Source organism: Perca fluviatilis, chromosome 6, assembly GCF_010015445.1.
Source record: "Perca fluviatilis chromosome 6, GENO_Pfluv_1.0, whole genome shotgun sequence".
Lineage (NCBI taxonomy): Eukaryota > Metazoa > Chordata > Actinopteri > Perciformes > Percidae > Perca > Perca fluviatilis.
In genome coordinates this window covers 12,636,495-12,652,177 of record NC_053117.1, presented here as the reverse complement: position 1 = coordinate 12,652,177, position 15,683 = coordinate 12,636,495, and the positions used below count along the sequence as shown (strand labels likewise).

Sequence of the window (15,683 nt, the reverse complement as noted above, 5' to 3'; positions counted from 1 at the left end):
TATACATGGGCGCCCGCTCTACCAACTGAGCTATCCGAGCATCCAAGTGCCCAAGATCATTTCGAAATGAGCGAACAATGCCCATAGAGGTGACAAAATGTCATTTAACCTGCCATATCATTAAGTAAGGGTCAAACGTTATGCTCTTGATCATTATATTCAGTATTTATTAGAAAAGCAAGGCTGTAGTTTTTACAGGTCTTAAATAATTGTGTTGCCATGTACTTTTATACTGTTGGATATTTGAAAATGACCGGAAACCTCTCAGGGTAAGTATTTTCTTAAGTGTGGCTTCTGTATTTGTATATATAATTATCTTTTATAGAGCATAAATTTAAAAAAAACACATACGACAAAAGTGCTTAACAAAACAGTTTAATAAAATGGATGAGTCAAAAACTAAAATACTGTATGAGAAACTGAGAAATTAACAATAAGAGAGTATGTGCTGCATCTCTATCTGTTAATTTCTCAGTTCCTCAACAATACTAAGGCAGGAAGGGATTTTCTGCAAAGAGGCACCTAACAGACTGTGATCACAATAAATGTAGATGCTGTACAGTGGGTATCCAGCAGGTGGACAGAAAAATAAGACAACCATACATTATAATGCTAACCAAATGACAAATTTCAGCCTCAAAAGGGTTCAATCGTGTTGAATTAACTCCTCTACGACGCCCTCAACAAAGACTGAAAGGCCCCGAATACCACACAGGTGTTTTTAGTTAATTTAGCTGATTGGACCTCTATCCAGGACTTTGTGGGTGTGTATAGACTGATTGATTGACAAAAAGTACAGGCTCAAATTGTGTGGCAGTAAAGTACCAGGATAATGGATAGGGTGGTGCGCTGATCCAAAAAAGGTTAAGAACCGCTGCTGTACTATAATCCACATGAAGGCACAAAAAAACAACCTAATCCTAGTGTGAGTGTAGATGCTGTATGTGGACAGCATAACAAAAATAACAGGAACACTATACAATATAATATGACATAAACAATACAAAAAGGTCAACAGAATTGACTGTACTAGTTGAATGTACTATACAGCTCTTTGACAGCCTGAAGATTAGAATGTAAAAGAGTCTGTGTTGTTCATTACAGTCCACAACTGGAACTTACTAACGATCTTGGTCCTGAGGGTGCTGCTAGACCAAAGGTCACCGAGTGTGAAATGGAAAGGGTTCATCCTCAATAGAACATGAAAATAATCGGAAAAGTTAAGCCAATCGGCCCATTAGATTTTGATATTTCTTGTGTGGAATTAGACTTTGGGCCTGATGGTGGAGCTTAGGAGAAGTTACAGGGAACTCCTAAGCATAAAGATGAATGTAACAAGAATATTCACAGCAGATTTCATGGAGATTTGGCCATTAGCTTATTATTAGGCCATATAAACACTCCCCCTCTTTAAATACAAGTTAACAAATTCCATTTGAAGGCAGCAACATGGGCATAAATCTGATCTAACAGTAGGGGGGGACAATAAACCTTACATTTCTGAAGAGCAATTTTTGAAGGGGACACAAATAATACAGCCACAATTAGACTCGTAGAGGATGTGTACACAGAGGAAAGCCTTAAAGGTGCCCTGCCGCATGTATTTCATTACTTTGTGGTAATGTCTGAAGTTCTACCATGGACTCTGTAACATTTTTTTGTGGAAAAAATGCCTTGGTTACCTTGTTTCAAACCATTCTAGCATGGTATAGAAAGCCTACAGGAAGACTCAGCTCGATTTCTGCCAGTTGTCATTAAGATTCAACAAGCTAAGCTGTTTGAATCTGATTGGCTAACAGCTAGCCAATGAGAGCCTGGCTGTTATTTCTTTTCAGTGGCTAGCGCTGACAGAGGAGGTAGCAGTTCATTTTCACATTCACCACATAACACAAACACATATGGACCTAACATATTTCAAAAAATACAAGTAAAAACGGTTTTTGTATTGCAGGGCACCTTTACTACTGTCATTAGTGTAGCATGGAGACTGTACCATTATCCTTCTTTTCAGTGTTTCTCTTGATTCAATGAAAAAACTGACTAAATTCACCAAAATATTCTTCTTTAAAACCATGTATTTATTTTTAAGTTGTTTACAATCGAGCCACAAAAATACCTTAAAACATAATGACTTATTTTGAAAAAGTGTCCCCATATAAAAGAAATACAATACTTTTGTACACTTGTTAAATTAGCTGATCATAATGTAAATTAGTGAGCCACTAGTAAAGCTCATCTGCTAACCCTGACAGCCATACATCTCCAACAATATGAACTAAGCTCAACACACTTCCCTGAGACTCTCCACCTGACTGTCCCTGGTCTCCCTGAGACTCTACACCTGACTGTCCCTGGTCTCCCTGTTCCTCAGTTCTGTCTGTCTCCTTTGCCTGTGACATGGTGACGTTAGTATTTCCATAAGCACCCATTCTTATAAAGATGTTACCAATTTGTCTTGATATGAGGACTTATTGTACTTACTTTTTGGTGTAGGCCTACTGAAAAAGGATCTTATGTCTTGTTTTTTATCTGGACAACACAAATCTTTAACGTCAGATGTCTATGAGTCAGGTTCATATGTTCACCACGCAGTCATATAATTATAAAATGATCTTGCATCCTCCACATAAATATTAGGTTTTGTCTGGGACAGAGGATATATATTTAACTGCAGCAAACCCACTGATCAGCCACTTCAAACACAACTGTGGATCTTCAATATTAACCCTAATATCAGTTCACACACATAATGTTAGGCTTATCGCCGTGTTAACGTTAGTTGTAGTCTCTTAATACATCCATGGTTGTAGTGGGTGCATTTCTATTAAACAAGCTAGGTAACGTTACATTATATTACGCTAACATATTCTTCAAACTTCAAAAACCCTATGAAACAACGAGGAAGAGGTGAAGTGACCCTGCCCGGAGGAAGCCCGGGGCCCCCGTCTGGAGCCAGGCCCAGATGGCGGGCTCGTCAGCGAGCGTCTGGTGGCTGGGCGTCCTGGCTCTGGGGACGTGGAACGTCACCTCTCTGTGGGGGAAGGAGCCGGAACTGGTGCGGGAGGTGGAGCGCTACTGGTTAGATCTGGTGGGGCTTACCTCTACGCACAGTCTGGGTTCTGGAACCATACTCCTGGATAGGGGTTGGACTCTTTTCTTCACCGGAGTTGCCCAGGGTGTAAGGCACCGGGCGGGTGTGGGAATACTCACAAGCCCCCGGCTGAGCGCCGCTACGTTGGAGTTTACCCCGGTGGACGAGAGGGTCGCCTCCCTACGTCTGCGGGTGGTGGGGGGGAAAACTCTGACTGTTGTTTGTGCATATGCACCAAACAGGAGTTCGGAGTCTTCTTGGATACCTTGAGTGGAGTCCTGCCTGGAGACTCCATGTGGGGCTCCGGACAGCTTTGTGGGGCCAATGCGGAATCCCACAAACGCGGGGCTGGGAGGGACACCTGGAGGCGCGAGGGCCGAGAACCCCCGATCTAAACCAGAGTGGTTGTTTGTTGTTGGATTTCTGTGCTAGTCATGGATTGTCTATAACAAACACCATGTTCGAACATAGGGATGCTCATAAGTTTACTTGGTACCAGAGAACCCTAGGCCAACGGTCAATGATCGATTTTATAATCGTTTCATCTGATCTGAGGCCGTATGTTTTGGACACTCAGGTGAAGAGAGGGGCGGAGCTGTCAACCAATCACCACCTGGTGGTGAGTTGGGTCAGGGGGTGGGGGAAGACTGGACAGACCTGGTAAGCCCAAACGGGTAGTGCGGGTAAATTGGGAACGTCTGGAGGAGGCCCCTGTCCGACAGACTTTCAACTCACACCTCCGGTGGAGCTTTTCGTGCATCCCTGTGGAGGCTGGGGGCATTGAACCCGAGTGGACAATGTTCAAAGTTTCCATTGCTGAAGCTGCGGCGAGGAGCTGTGGTCTTAGGGTCTTAGGTGCCTCAAGGGGCGGTAACCCACGAACACCATGGTGGACACCGGTGGTCAGGGAAGCCGTCCATCCCAGAGGACTCCGGAGGCAGTTGCAGGGTACCGAAGGGCCCGAAGGGATGCAACCTCTGCCGTGAAAGAGGCAAAGCAGCGGGTGTGGGAGAAGTTTGGAGAAGACATGGAGAAGGACTTTCGGTCGGCCCCAAAGTGCTTCTGGAAAACTGTTCGCCACCTCAGGAGGGGGAAGCGGGGTACCATCCAAGCTGTGTACAGTAAGTGAGGGGACATTGTTGACCTCAACTGAGGAGGTAATAGGGCGGTGGAAGGAGCACTTTGAGGAACTCCTGAATCCGACTAATACGCCCTCTATGTTAGAGGCAGAGCTGGAGGATGATGGGGGATTGTCGTCAATTTCCCAGGCGGACGTCACTGATGTGGTCAAACACCTCCACAGTGGCAAAGCCCCAGGGATTGATGAGATCCGTCCAGAAATGCTCAAGGCTCTGGGTGTGGAGGGGCTGTCCTGGTTGACACGTCTCTTCAACATTGCTTGGAAGTCTGGGACAGTGCCAAAGGAGTGGCAGACTGGGGTGGTGGTTCCCCTTTTTAAAAAGGGGGACCAGAAGGTGTGTGCCAATTACAGGGGTATCACACTTCTCAGCCTCCCTGGTAAAGGGATCTCATCGCTGCTCTTTGCAGATGAAATGGTCCTGATGGCATCATCGGCCTGTGACCTTCAGCACTCACTGGATCGGTTCGCAGCCGAGTGTGAAGCGGCTGGGATGAGGATCAGCTCCTCTAAATCTGAGGCCATGGTTCTCAGCAGGAAACCGATGGAATGCCTTCTCCAGTTAGGGAATGAGTTCTTAACCCACGTGAAGGAGTTCAAGTACCTTGGGGTTTTGTTCGAGTGTGAGGGGAGAATGGAGCGGGAGATTGGTCGGCGAATCGGCGCAGCGGGTGCGGTATTACATTCAATCTATCGCACCGTTGTGACGAAAAGAGAGCTGAGCCAGAAGGCAAAGCTCTCGATCTACTGGTCAGTTTTCGTTCCTACCCTCACCTATGGGACTCCCATCCCAGAATGCTGTGTGGACTAGCCAGCAGGGCGCAACTAACCAGTGTCAGAGGGGTATGCAGCAATAATTTTGGTGCCCCCCTTCCACCCCCCGGACATCATCATGTATGGGGTTTAAATAATAAATGTTTATTTTAAAGTATATCAGCCACTGTAGGCCTAGCATAATTATAAATAATTACATGGTATATATCACTTATATAAATGTACTTTATTTTCATTACAATAATAAATCCTCATTGATGGCATTCGAGCACAGATTTGTTTGCTACGTCCCCGCTGTCAGACATAGGCTAATTGTTAAATTTCGCACATGTGCCGGGTTTTGATACAGAAATGCATTTTTCATTTGCAACGGCAAGATTAGCCTAATAGCATATAACAAAACATTTAATTATTTAAATTATTTAGATTTTGCATTAGAAGTAATCAGACTTCATCTCTAAGCAACACTAATGTTAAAGTGCAAAATGAAACAAAAGTGAGGAGGACTCGGAGCTTGAACTGGACATTTAGTTTTGTGTGGTCCAACTAATAGAACTCCTACCTGATGTCATCACTGGTCTCCTCTCTACTTGATGACATCGCTGACCTCATGTCTGTCTCATTCACTCCTTGCCTGTGTTCTTCTCCACTAAGACATATTGTCAAACAAACATTATGTAATAGATTTTCCACATTAGTTTTTCCATATTAATAATATTAAGAAATGAATCTGATGGTATCAAGTGGCTCCCCCTACACTTTCACCTAATGTTAGACCTACCGGTTGCCTTCCCCTGTCTTTCCTGATCCACCATCCTCACACCTGAATGAAATGAACTCACTGTTAAATATAGCAGCCTAAATTCAATTCTTAATTCAGCCTAGTGATGGCATCAGATTTTTTTATTTTTTTTTTATTTAGTTTATTACAGAGACAGTGCATATTAATAAACATTTCTGTCAATATGCCAGAGTTAGCCAGAAGGCTATTTTTCATCTGCAGTCTCTAGACAGATGGTAAAAAAGTCACCCTAAAAGAATATAAAATTACGCATTTACATAAAAGTATAAATAAGACAACTATTATGCAGTAAGGTTGTGCTGCTGTTGAAATTACATTCACATTTTGGATTTTAAAAAGTATAAATATGGAGAGCTACTTAGCACAGACCTTTTAAAGAGAGGTAGAGATGTGACCCTGTAATTACAGCTTCCATGTCACCCAACAGATGTAAATATAGCCTGTATGTCTGACAGCACAGCTGACATGAACAGCTAATGATAAAACTAAATCCATTAATGATTCCATGGTAAACCAGCAACATTTAAATTATATTTTTAACCATCGCTTTGGCGCCCCCATGGTGCTGCGCCGCATATAGCGCATACCCACTTTTTGCGCCAATGCTAGCCATACCCTCCTCTGCAGTGCTGTGGAGGAAGGTCTGGCAAATTCTCGTACTGTACTACACTGGAGCAACATACTGAAGCAACATCAGGTCACTGGGGAAAATGTTTTTAGAAGGGCTAAGGAAAACAGCATTTTGATGCTAAATAATATAAACCTTTTTTTTTTAAATGGACTCATCCTTTAAGTGTTCATTCATTCTTACCTACTGCACCCAGCATGTCAGAGTGAACAGATCAATGTCTGAGCATGTGACCATCAACACTGGAGCACCTGTGCTGTTCACTCTCTACATCAGGGGTGTCACACATACGGCCCGTGGGCCAGAACTGGCCCGCCAAAGGGTCCAATCAGGCCCACTGGATGACTTTGCAGAGAAGTAATTAATTCCAATTCCAAATGTACCACTTTAATAGAATATCTTCATAGAATATCTGAGTACTTTTTCCGTAAATTTACAACATTAACATACCTCTCAAGTCTCACGCATTGGGTGTGAGACACACACATTTCAACCCGTTCACACGCTCACACGCCACACCTTGTATTTCTCAGGCAGAGAAATTAACAGGATAACGCCCACCAAGTTGCGCCGCTATTTTTTAAACAGTGGAGCAGGTAGAGGAATCAAGTGAGTTCCCCATAGAGTTCAGAAGGCCCTGCCACACACCAGCTGAGTGAGTGCAGATTTCAAGTTGCGGCTTATGGTGCGTTCTTTTTGTCCACCGAAGTTGATCTACGAGTCGTCTTCCGGAGTTACGACCCGGAAGTTGCAAAAAGACGCCGAGGTCGTATTTACGACTCGTCAAGTCGTCTGAACTCAGAGGACCCCGAGCTCACTTTCAAAGATGGCTACGTCGTGCATCACACGTAGTAAACATTGTGGTTTTCTACAATTTTAAGCACTTTTGTCTTTGTTGTAACCAAATGAAGAAGTCGTACACATAGCGCTGTATACTGCTACCTATAGACATGTCGCTACAGTCTTATTAGGAGTTAAATACCGCCTGATTAGTTATTTTGTAGCTTGTGCAGCTGAAATTGGCTAGAGACGCTCGGTTGCTATATGACAACAATGGCTTTAAGCCGTGTCTTGAGCAGAAAGCAGAGCAGTAGCCTAACGTTAACGTTAATCAAAACGTAATTTTCATGTATCAAACTGTGAAATATATGTGTGTAATATGTCAATAACTGGGTGAATAGAATCCTAAATGTTACTAAAAATGTTAAAGAAATCCATCTTTTCTCCGACTCGTAGTATTGTGTGACAAAAAGAATGCAACAACCCGCGGTTATTCGTTTTTCGACACGGATGTGACGTCACGCTCGAGCTACTAGTAGCGATTACAAGACAAAAAGAACGCACCATTAGTCGCTGTTTGTGACTTTGCCTAAGATTGAGTGACAAGTGTACTCGCCCTGTTGTTTATTTGGTTGCCATGACTTCGCGAGTGATGACGTCCTGTCACTGTTCCAGTTGAGGGGAGAGAGAGCGGATGACAGTTCACTTGAGTTTAGTAGAGCACACCATAGACATAATATAGAGCACACGGCTCTGTAGAGTCGTGTAATTATAACTTTATATACAACATGTACATAGCGGAAACGCTGTTGTGCGTCTGCCCTATTTCTGATAGTGTGGCGGCGCAGAAATCAACATAGAGGAAACACTGGGTAGCTTTTGCGTTTTATAATAGGCATGCCCATAATACTTTTATAACAATACCCATAATAATTTTGAATATTTTTAGTTTTTTCTTTCCTTTTATTTTTACCGCACAATCTCCCAGCCCCCATTGTGGAAACCTTTGGCCTAGGCTATTTCATTATATTTTATCCAGACAATGCATAGTATTAATTATTGCACACACACACACAAAGAAATACTGAATTAAATAAAAATAAAAATATTTGTACGAATTTATGTCATTTATTTCAGATCAGACCCCCGTCCCCACCCAAACCCCTGCCGCCAAAATCTCACTCTGAACGCTGTTCAAAACTTGAGAGCCCTGCATTAATGTTAGAAAGAGTTTTTTCTCAGAATATTACTCCTATCTCCCGGGTCTGTAACATTGTTTATTTTTCCTGCACTTCCTGAGAAGGCTCAGAACCTTTGGTGTGAATCGAGAGGTGCAGCTTGTTTCTATAATGCAGTAGTGGAGTGCATTATGTGCTATGGTATCTCTGCATGGTTTGGTAAATTGACAGTACAGTCAAAGGCCCAGATTACCCAATTTATACAGACAGCCATGAAGATCGTCAACATTCCAGTCTTCAGGCTATTTTTCAGCAAAACATAATCAGACAGGCCCAAAAATCATTTTGTGATCCATTTTGTGATCCAACCCTGAAATATGTGTATGCCGTAGCTTCTTGTCGTTGATCACTGTTATATATTATAATATGTGTGCACTTTTTATGATGTAGACAGGCATGTGCAATTGCTGTATGAATGGATTTGTTGTTGTTTTTACTGTTGTTTTTGCTGTGATTTTCTACTGCAGTCATTGTGGTTTCCAATGCAAATTTCCCACTGGGACAATAAAGTCTATCTTACAGTATTATTTTATTTTGTAAATCGAAGTTAACCAGCTTTCTGTTCTTTGATTTTATATGAAAAGTTATGTTTGTAGTATATATTATTGAAGTGAGCAAGTCTGTTTTTCTTTTCCCGCAGGTTTAAGAAACAAGAAGATCTTTGAGAAGATGGAGCCTCTGGCGGTTTCCTCACAGCTTGGGAACAGCAGCAATGACTCTGGATCTTGTCTGGGGGAGAGCCAGCATGTGTCCATCGCTGTCCTCCTGTGCCTGGTCTTCTTCCTGGGCTTCCTCCTGAACACCTTCAGCCTCTGGGTCTTCTGCTGCCGGCTGCCCCGCTGGACCTGTGGAACCACACTGCAGTTCCACCTGGCCCTGAGCGACGCCATCGCCACCCCAGTCACTCCCATGATGGCGGTGTACTTTGCCATGGGCAATGATTGGCCCTTTGGTCGCTTCCTATGCCAAGTCAAGATTGCCCTGCTTAGTTCGCATTTCTACGGCAGCACCATATTCCTCACTCTCATCAGCATACATCGGTACACAGCCGTTGTGCGCTACAACAGAAGCTCCTGCATGAAACGGAAGAAGTTTGTCAGGAATCTGTGTGCAGGAATTTGGTCTCTGCTACTGATTCAGGCTCTGATCTACGCTTTATTGCTTCCTCCTAGTAAAGAGGGCAGTAACAGTCAATGCCTCACCATCCATCAGAGGAACCTATCAGACACCTACTTTGTCATTAACTTCATCCTGGTTATCTTTGGGTTTCTACTCCCTTTTCTTCTGTCATCTGTTTGCTATGGGCGCCTGACAAACACCTTAACGCACCTCAACATCAGCACGGCTAAAGGTCTGAATGTCAAGGTGAAATCTCAGAGGATGATCGCCCTGTGTCTGGTGATATTCGGGCTGTGCTTCCTGCCCCTGAACGTGGTACGAACCGTGGGAGTGATACTTAAAAAATACTACCCACAAGAATGCCACGTTCTTCTGCAGATCGAGACAGCGTATTATGTATCCTGGATTATAGCAGGCGTGAACAGCTGCCTGGATCCACTGCTGTACTGTTTTGGTTCACAAAATTTTCGAGATGCATTCCAGTCTTTCAGGATTGGGAAGAGAGAAGGACTACCAAGAACTGATTCAGACATTACTGCAAATTAGTAACATTGGGGCATCTCATAACCCTTATTTGATAGCTCCTCGGTCCTCGGCTGAACCGGAAGTTGTTCTGACCCTCCTCGGTGAAGGCTGTCTCAAAGCTCTTATTTCTGCCCTGGGGACCGAGGAGCAAGCATCAAGGAGGGATCACCGAGGAGCTATAGGCGAGGATACACAAGAGCAGCCTTCCCGGAAGCCGTGCAGCTGAAGGACTTGCTAACTCTGCCCAAACAGCTGACGTATTCATGTGACGTTTCAGAGGAAAGGACGTCTCATCCCTCTAAAACACATTTGCTCGTTGCTTCTTTCCTCCCATGATTTCCTTGCGTCTCTCAAGTGCCTCCTCGTGGGAGGGACTAAGGTAGGGAGGCAAGTGGAGGACTCAAGGAGGCCATTTGAGGGCTATCAGATGCACCCTCATGCACTATAACCGAGTGTGACCAATGTAGCTTTCTATTTTCTGTGCAGAAATTAAACTCTAATCTTACTCTCAACAAGAAGTCAAGTGAGTATGTTCCCCGAAATGTTTAATTGTTCATTTTAAGACCTGAACCCAGCTTTTAAAAAAACGTTGGTAACCCAAATTTTGTACTGCCAAAAGCTTTATTTGTGCTTTATTTCATCCATTTCTGGTGGTTAACATTACGTTCCCACTGAGCATTGCCTATCTATCTTGCAACACATCAATGCATATGTTTAGCACAGTCAAAGAAAAGCAGACATTTCTTAAAGGGGTGAATGATTATATAGGGTATTTTTAAATGTTCCTTAAGGTCTCCTAATGGGGTATGTAACATTGGTTGGGCTGAAAATTGCCTGAATGCTATTTTATTAGGCCCTTAACTACCCTGTGAATATGGCTCTATTTGGAACAAGAGCTTTTCTTCCAAATATGGTATGCTCATGAATTTTTAGATGAGCTGCGCGCTGAGCGAACCACATAGAAACACATTGGAGACTCGACAGCAGGTCTCATATTTCAGACACTGCAAAGTTATACATTGTTTGTTGGGCTATTTTGTTATTAAATTCACTTCTGAGACTTTTTTAAGTGAGAAATCAACTATATAAAGCTCAAATATGGGCCGTTTTACAAAGATTACGGCTAATTGCAAATTTAGCTAGGAGCTCCACACAGTCTGACGAGAAAGCGGCAACCTCCATACCCAGTGAAAGTCACCGTCCCTGGGTACTGGACTACTGGAATACTCGGGGCTGCCAGCTGCCGGCATAACTAGAGTAGCCATATTTACAGTTTGAATTTCGTCACGCCACTTATATAACATCTACCCCAAAGTCTTATAAAGCTAACAATGGTGTCTGATTTCAATTTAATAATTTTTTGTGAACATTAGGGGTTTCGTTAACTGCGACTGTCCCTTCAATCCTATGTGTACAGATAGTTAGTTTCATTTTCGGCATAATTAGAGTATATTTACAGTTTGAATTTCGTCACGCCACTTATATAACATCTACCTCAAGGTCATGTAAAGCTAACAACGGTGTCCGATTTCAAATTTAATGAATTTTGTCAATTTCAGAGGAATTCTAAGAGGAGGCTAGCTAGCTCTCATTGATAGAGCTCCATCCAGCCGCAGGCTCTATCAGTGAGACTCGCGGACAAGCGGCGTTTATTTCCCCAATCGTTTGTTTAAATAACTCAACACATTATAATTACACACATTATAAGCAGAGATGGGAAGTAACAAAGTACAAATACTTCGTTTCTGTAGTCAAGTAGATTTTTCAGATATTTTTACTTTACTATTTATTTTTGTGGCGACTTTTTACTTTTACTCCTTACATTTTAACAAGAATATCGGTACTTTCTACTCCTTACATTTTAGAAAATTGGTTTGTTACTTTAGTTTTGTACAAAAAGTCGTCTATCAGGAGTGAGTGCATGTCGGAAAATAGCGCGGACACGCGGCTCACACGAGAGCGGGCGCGCGCGTGCCACACAGAGAAAAAAGTGAGAGAAAAGACGATAAATCAGTTGAGATGGTGTGTGTGCGTCCTTGAGAACTGTAAGTCGTATAACTTATGTTGTCAGTTAATTTAAGCCTGTTGTATTGGTCTATATTTCTTGCAAACTTAAAGTAAGTTAGCTAGTGATTTTGTTGTTTGTGTTCTTCACCTGTTAGCTAGGTGTGTGTGCAAGACTTTTGATCTTATTAAAGCATCAAAAGAGAGAAGTTGTCTCCGTCCGTGTTTTAACAGACACACCTGCGACAACGTTGGAAACCAGAATCAGCTTTAAATACAGTCCTAATCTAGTCCTAACTAACAAGTTTCAAATCATTTCACTGGAGTTACCGTTTTTATTTTTCGCGTCATCAATACCGAATTCAATCTAATTGGATCTAACTGGATGGGAATATACTGTACGTTGCACTTGATGCAACGACTCGACAGATTCGGCGGCATTCATTTGCGGCAAATCATTGTGGCTTGATGGTGGTAACGTTAGCACTAGTAGTATGGATGTTTGTTTGTTGTCTGTTTAGTAATTCATATTGAATCCTTTATTTTCTTTCCAGAAGCCATATTTGAGCACACACACACGCATACATGTAGATTCCTTTAAATGTTAAGCCTGTACTTTGTTACTTTTACTTGAGTAAAGAATTTAAATCAGTACTTCTACTTTTACCAGAGTATTTTTTAACAAAAATATCTGTACATCTACTTGAGTACGGGAAGTGAGTACTTTTGCCATCTCTGATTATAAGATTAGTGGTAAGAGATTGCTGGCGTAACAAGCTCGCTAACCGCGCTCTCACTCACACACACGGGCCATTTAGCTAGCAGGAAGAGGGGAGCTGCAGGCCCTGGAGCTCTGTCAGGGCAGCGTTTGGTAGTCCATTAACCCAAAAAACGGTGACTTTGCACGGGTATGGAGTGCCATGGGCTGCCAGCCGTGACGGAGTTCCATCTACCTCACAGCAGGCGGGGGTCTGTGAAGGAAGGCAGGCCGGGCGGCGAGGCAGCTACACAGGCAGCACCGGCCGCTGAACTCCGACACACAGTCGGACAAAATTTGCAATCAGACATAAAAAAAGTCTCAGAAGTGAATTTAATGGTAAAATAGCAGATGAACAATGTATACAATTTCTGAGATCTGCGCAACCTCAGATCAGTGGTGTAGCCTATGCAAATGTTGGGGCGTGAAAAAGAGAGAGACTACAGCCAAATGAGGAGGAGCCGCAGAGTTGACGTCAACTAGGCGGCTTGTTGAGATTTGCCCGTTTTCAGAGGCAGTTTCAAATTGTGAGATTTGCAGAGAAAAGAGGTGTCAATGGGATTTTGAGGTTCTATTTATGTCCTAGTTACCCACTAAACTGTCATTATTCAACTATGACAAGGTAAAATCAGTTTTGCATTCTATCACCCCTTTAATAAATTACATTTGAAAATAACTTAACATGAACCTGAAGCTTTATGCAACCAAACATCCTGACCTGATTTAAAACCTGATACTTTTGTCAGGACCCTTTGGGTTGGAGTTGTGTATAGACTTCCTATTCTTTCCTTATAACATAAAATAATTGAAGGTGGTTCTACTATTGCCATAATTGTACATTAGTTACGTGGATTTAACTTTCATTGTACTGAACCTAAAATGTTAAATAAATATATGATTTCAGAATCAAAATTATCTTGTGATGTTTTACTTTTTCCGTAATAATTCACCCACAGCTTACCTATATAAATAACAACTGCATAATTAAACAGCAAACTGGATGTTGGTGGTAATTAATGCACTATAGCAAGTTTCATTTATCTACAGCAGAGTCTTGAATTTGATCTCAAGTGGTCAAGACCAGTATATAATGCTTTATTTTAGTGTAAAGCGGTATAAGTACATAATGACTTATGAACTATAATGAACTATAAGCCAAACAACTGTAAGATTTATGCCTGAAGTTTTTTCAAACTGGTAGTTTCGGTTTCCACATGTGATAAAGAGCAGCACACAGCCGCTTCCCTAACCTTTGATACACATATAATCATCGAAACGTCCCTTGTGTTTGGTAATGCTTAATCCTTTACAATGTAACTTTTGCCTGAATGCATCGTGGCCTGATTGCATAAACTAAGGCATTGTTGCCCTGGATGTCAACATAAGATACAACCTCTGGCAGATGAGCCCTTTACCTTGAGAACAAAGGCAGGCAAAACAGTAAGAGACCCAATCCTGACCAGAGGGGGGAGAACCAATCCAGGGTATAAAGAGAAAGAGAGCAGCTTTCCATCGGTGTGCATATTACAAACTAACGTTTGTCTTGTGAACCATGCTCTGAGCAATACTGTAAGAGATTTTTGTATCATTCCTCATTGTTGGAGAGGGATTACAAAATTGCCTCAACAGTTGATATAGCATGATAAAGTTCCCTTTAGTGTGCCCTTCCAGTAGAGAAAACGTGATGAAGTACTCTTTGGGGCTAGCCTAAATCTAGACGCACCCTAGCGGCAGCAAATGTAATTTGCAGCCAGGGTCAGTCTAGCAACTCTCCATTGGCTTGTGAGCTGGAAAAACCAAATTCTTGTCAGGCCAATCACGTTGTGTACAGAGTCGGTGGGCGGGCTTAATATAATGACGGCCGAGTTGCGACGGTTCTGCGTGAATTCCCTGCTACTTTAAAACAAAGAAGATGGCTGCTGCTGGCAAACAGTGGTCTTTGGAATAGGCTTTAGCCGCGACTCTGGAAGACTTGGAGTTAGGCACAGAAGTCATTCTTAAAAAAGGAAGATGTGTTCGGAGTTTTGCAGACCAGATACGGCAAAAGTTTAAGCTATCAACTAGCGTTGCTCTGGTTGGCTATGAGTGTAGAGAGAATTTGAAAGACAACCGTTTATCCCGCCCCTCGGATTGAGCCCTGCCAATGATGAGTTCCCAGACCCAACATCTTGATGTGGGTCTGGCTTGTCAGGCTACTTTGGAGCAGTTGTTCCCAACATTTTTTGGTCTGAAGTACCCCCACAGCCCTCTTGGGTTGTAATCGATACCCAATGTATGTATTAAATGTATAACTATTCATTATATAAAACTGGATATTCTGAACTGTCAATATTAATGTTGGTTTGATCAGCAATGGTACTACTACTATACTAAGCAACTACTTGGTGTGAAGCTGAATGTTTCAACCCTTTATCCATTAACATTACTTGCATTACTTACAGTTCAGCTAACTATTTTAACAGTTTTTCCATTATTTTAGCTAATCATTTGAACTGTTTAGTAATTTTTTTAAACTTAAAACTTAAAACTTCTGTGCTTCCTTGCAAACTAGTTTTCACACACTCTTACATAACTGCAGCACCTAGTGTTCATGTGTAACAGTTGACTTAATGTTAATATATGGATATAATTTAATCAAATGGTAATTCATATGTTTTCAAATTAGTTGAGCTATACAGTTTACTTTCCATGTACACTATAGTAACTCCAGAAGTACCCCTGTAGGTTACATGTACCCCTGGTTGGGAACCATTGCTGCACCAGATGGTTGTGGGAAAAAAATGAAAATACGTCACCAACTATATTATTGTTGGGGGTCGCGACTCGT

At 42.3% G+C, this 15,683-nt stretch overlaps 1 protein-coding gene across 1 annotated transcript; it reads left to right on the top strand.

Moving 5' to 3' along the window:
* Positions 1–9,021: 9,021 nt before the first annotated feature.
* Positions 9,022–10,323, top strand: LOC120561146 (P2Y purinoceptor 4). Its single transcript, XM_039804115.1, has one exon. The coding sequence runs from the start codon at positions 9,121–9,123 to the stop codon at positions 10,114–10,116; it is 996 nt and encodes a 331-aa protein (XP_039660049.1). The 5' UTR covers positions 9,022–9,120; the 3' UTR covers positions 10,117–10,323.
* Positions 10,324–15,683: the final 5,360 nt, after the last annotated feature.

Excerpts from the sequence above, each read along its gene's own strand:
- LOC120561146 (XM_039804115.1), top strand. The coding sequence starts at position 9,121 with ATGGAGCCTCTGGCGGTTTCCTCACAGCTTGGGAACAGCAGCAATGAC.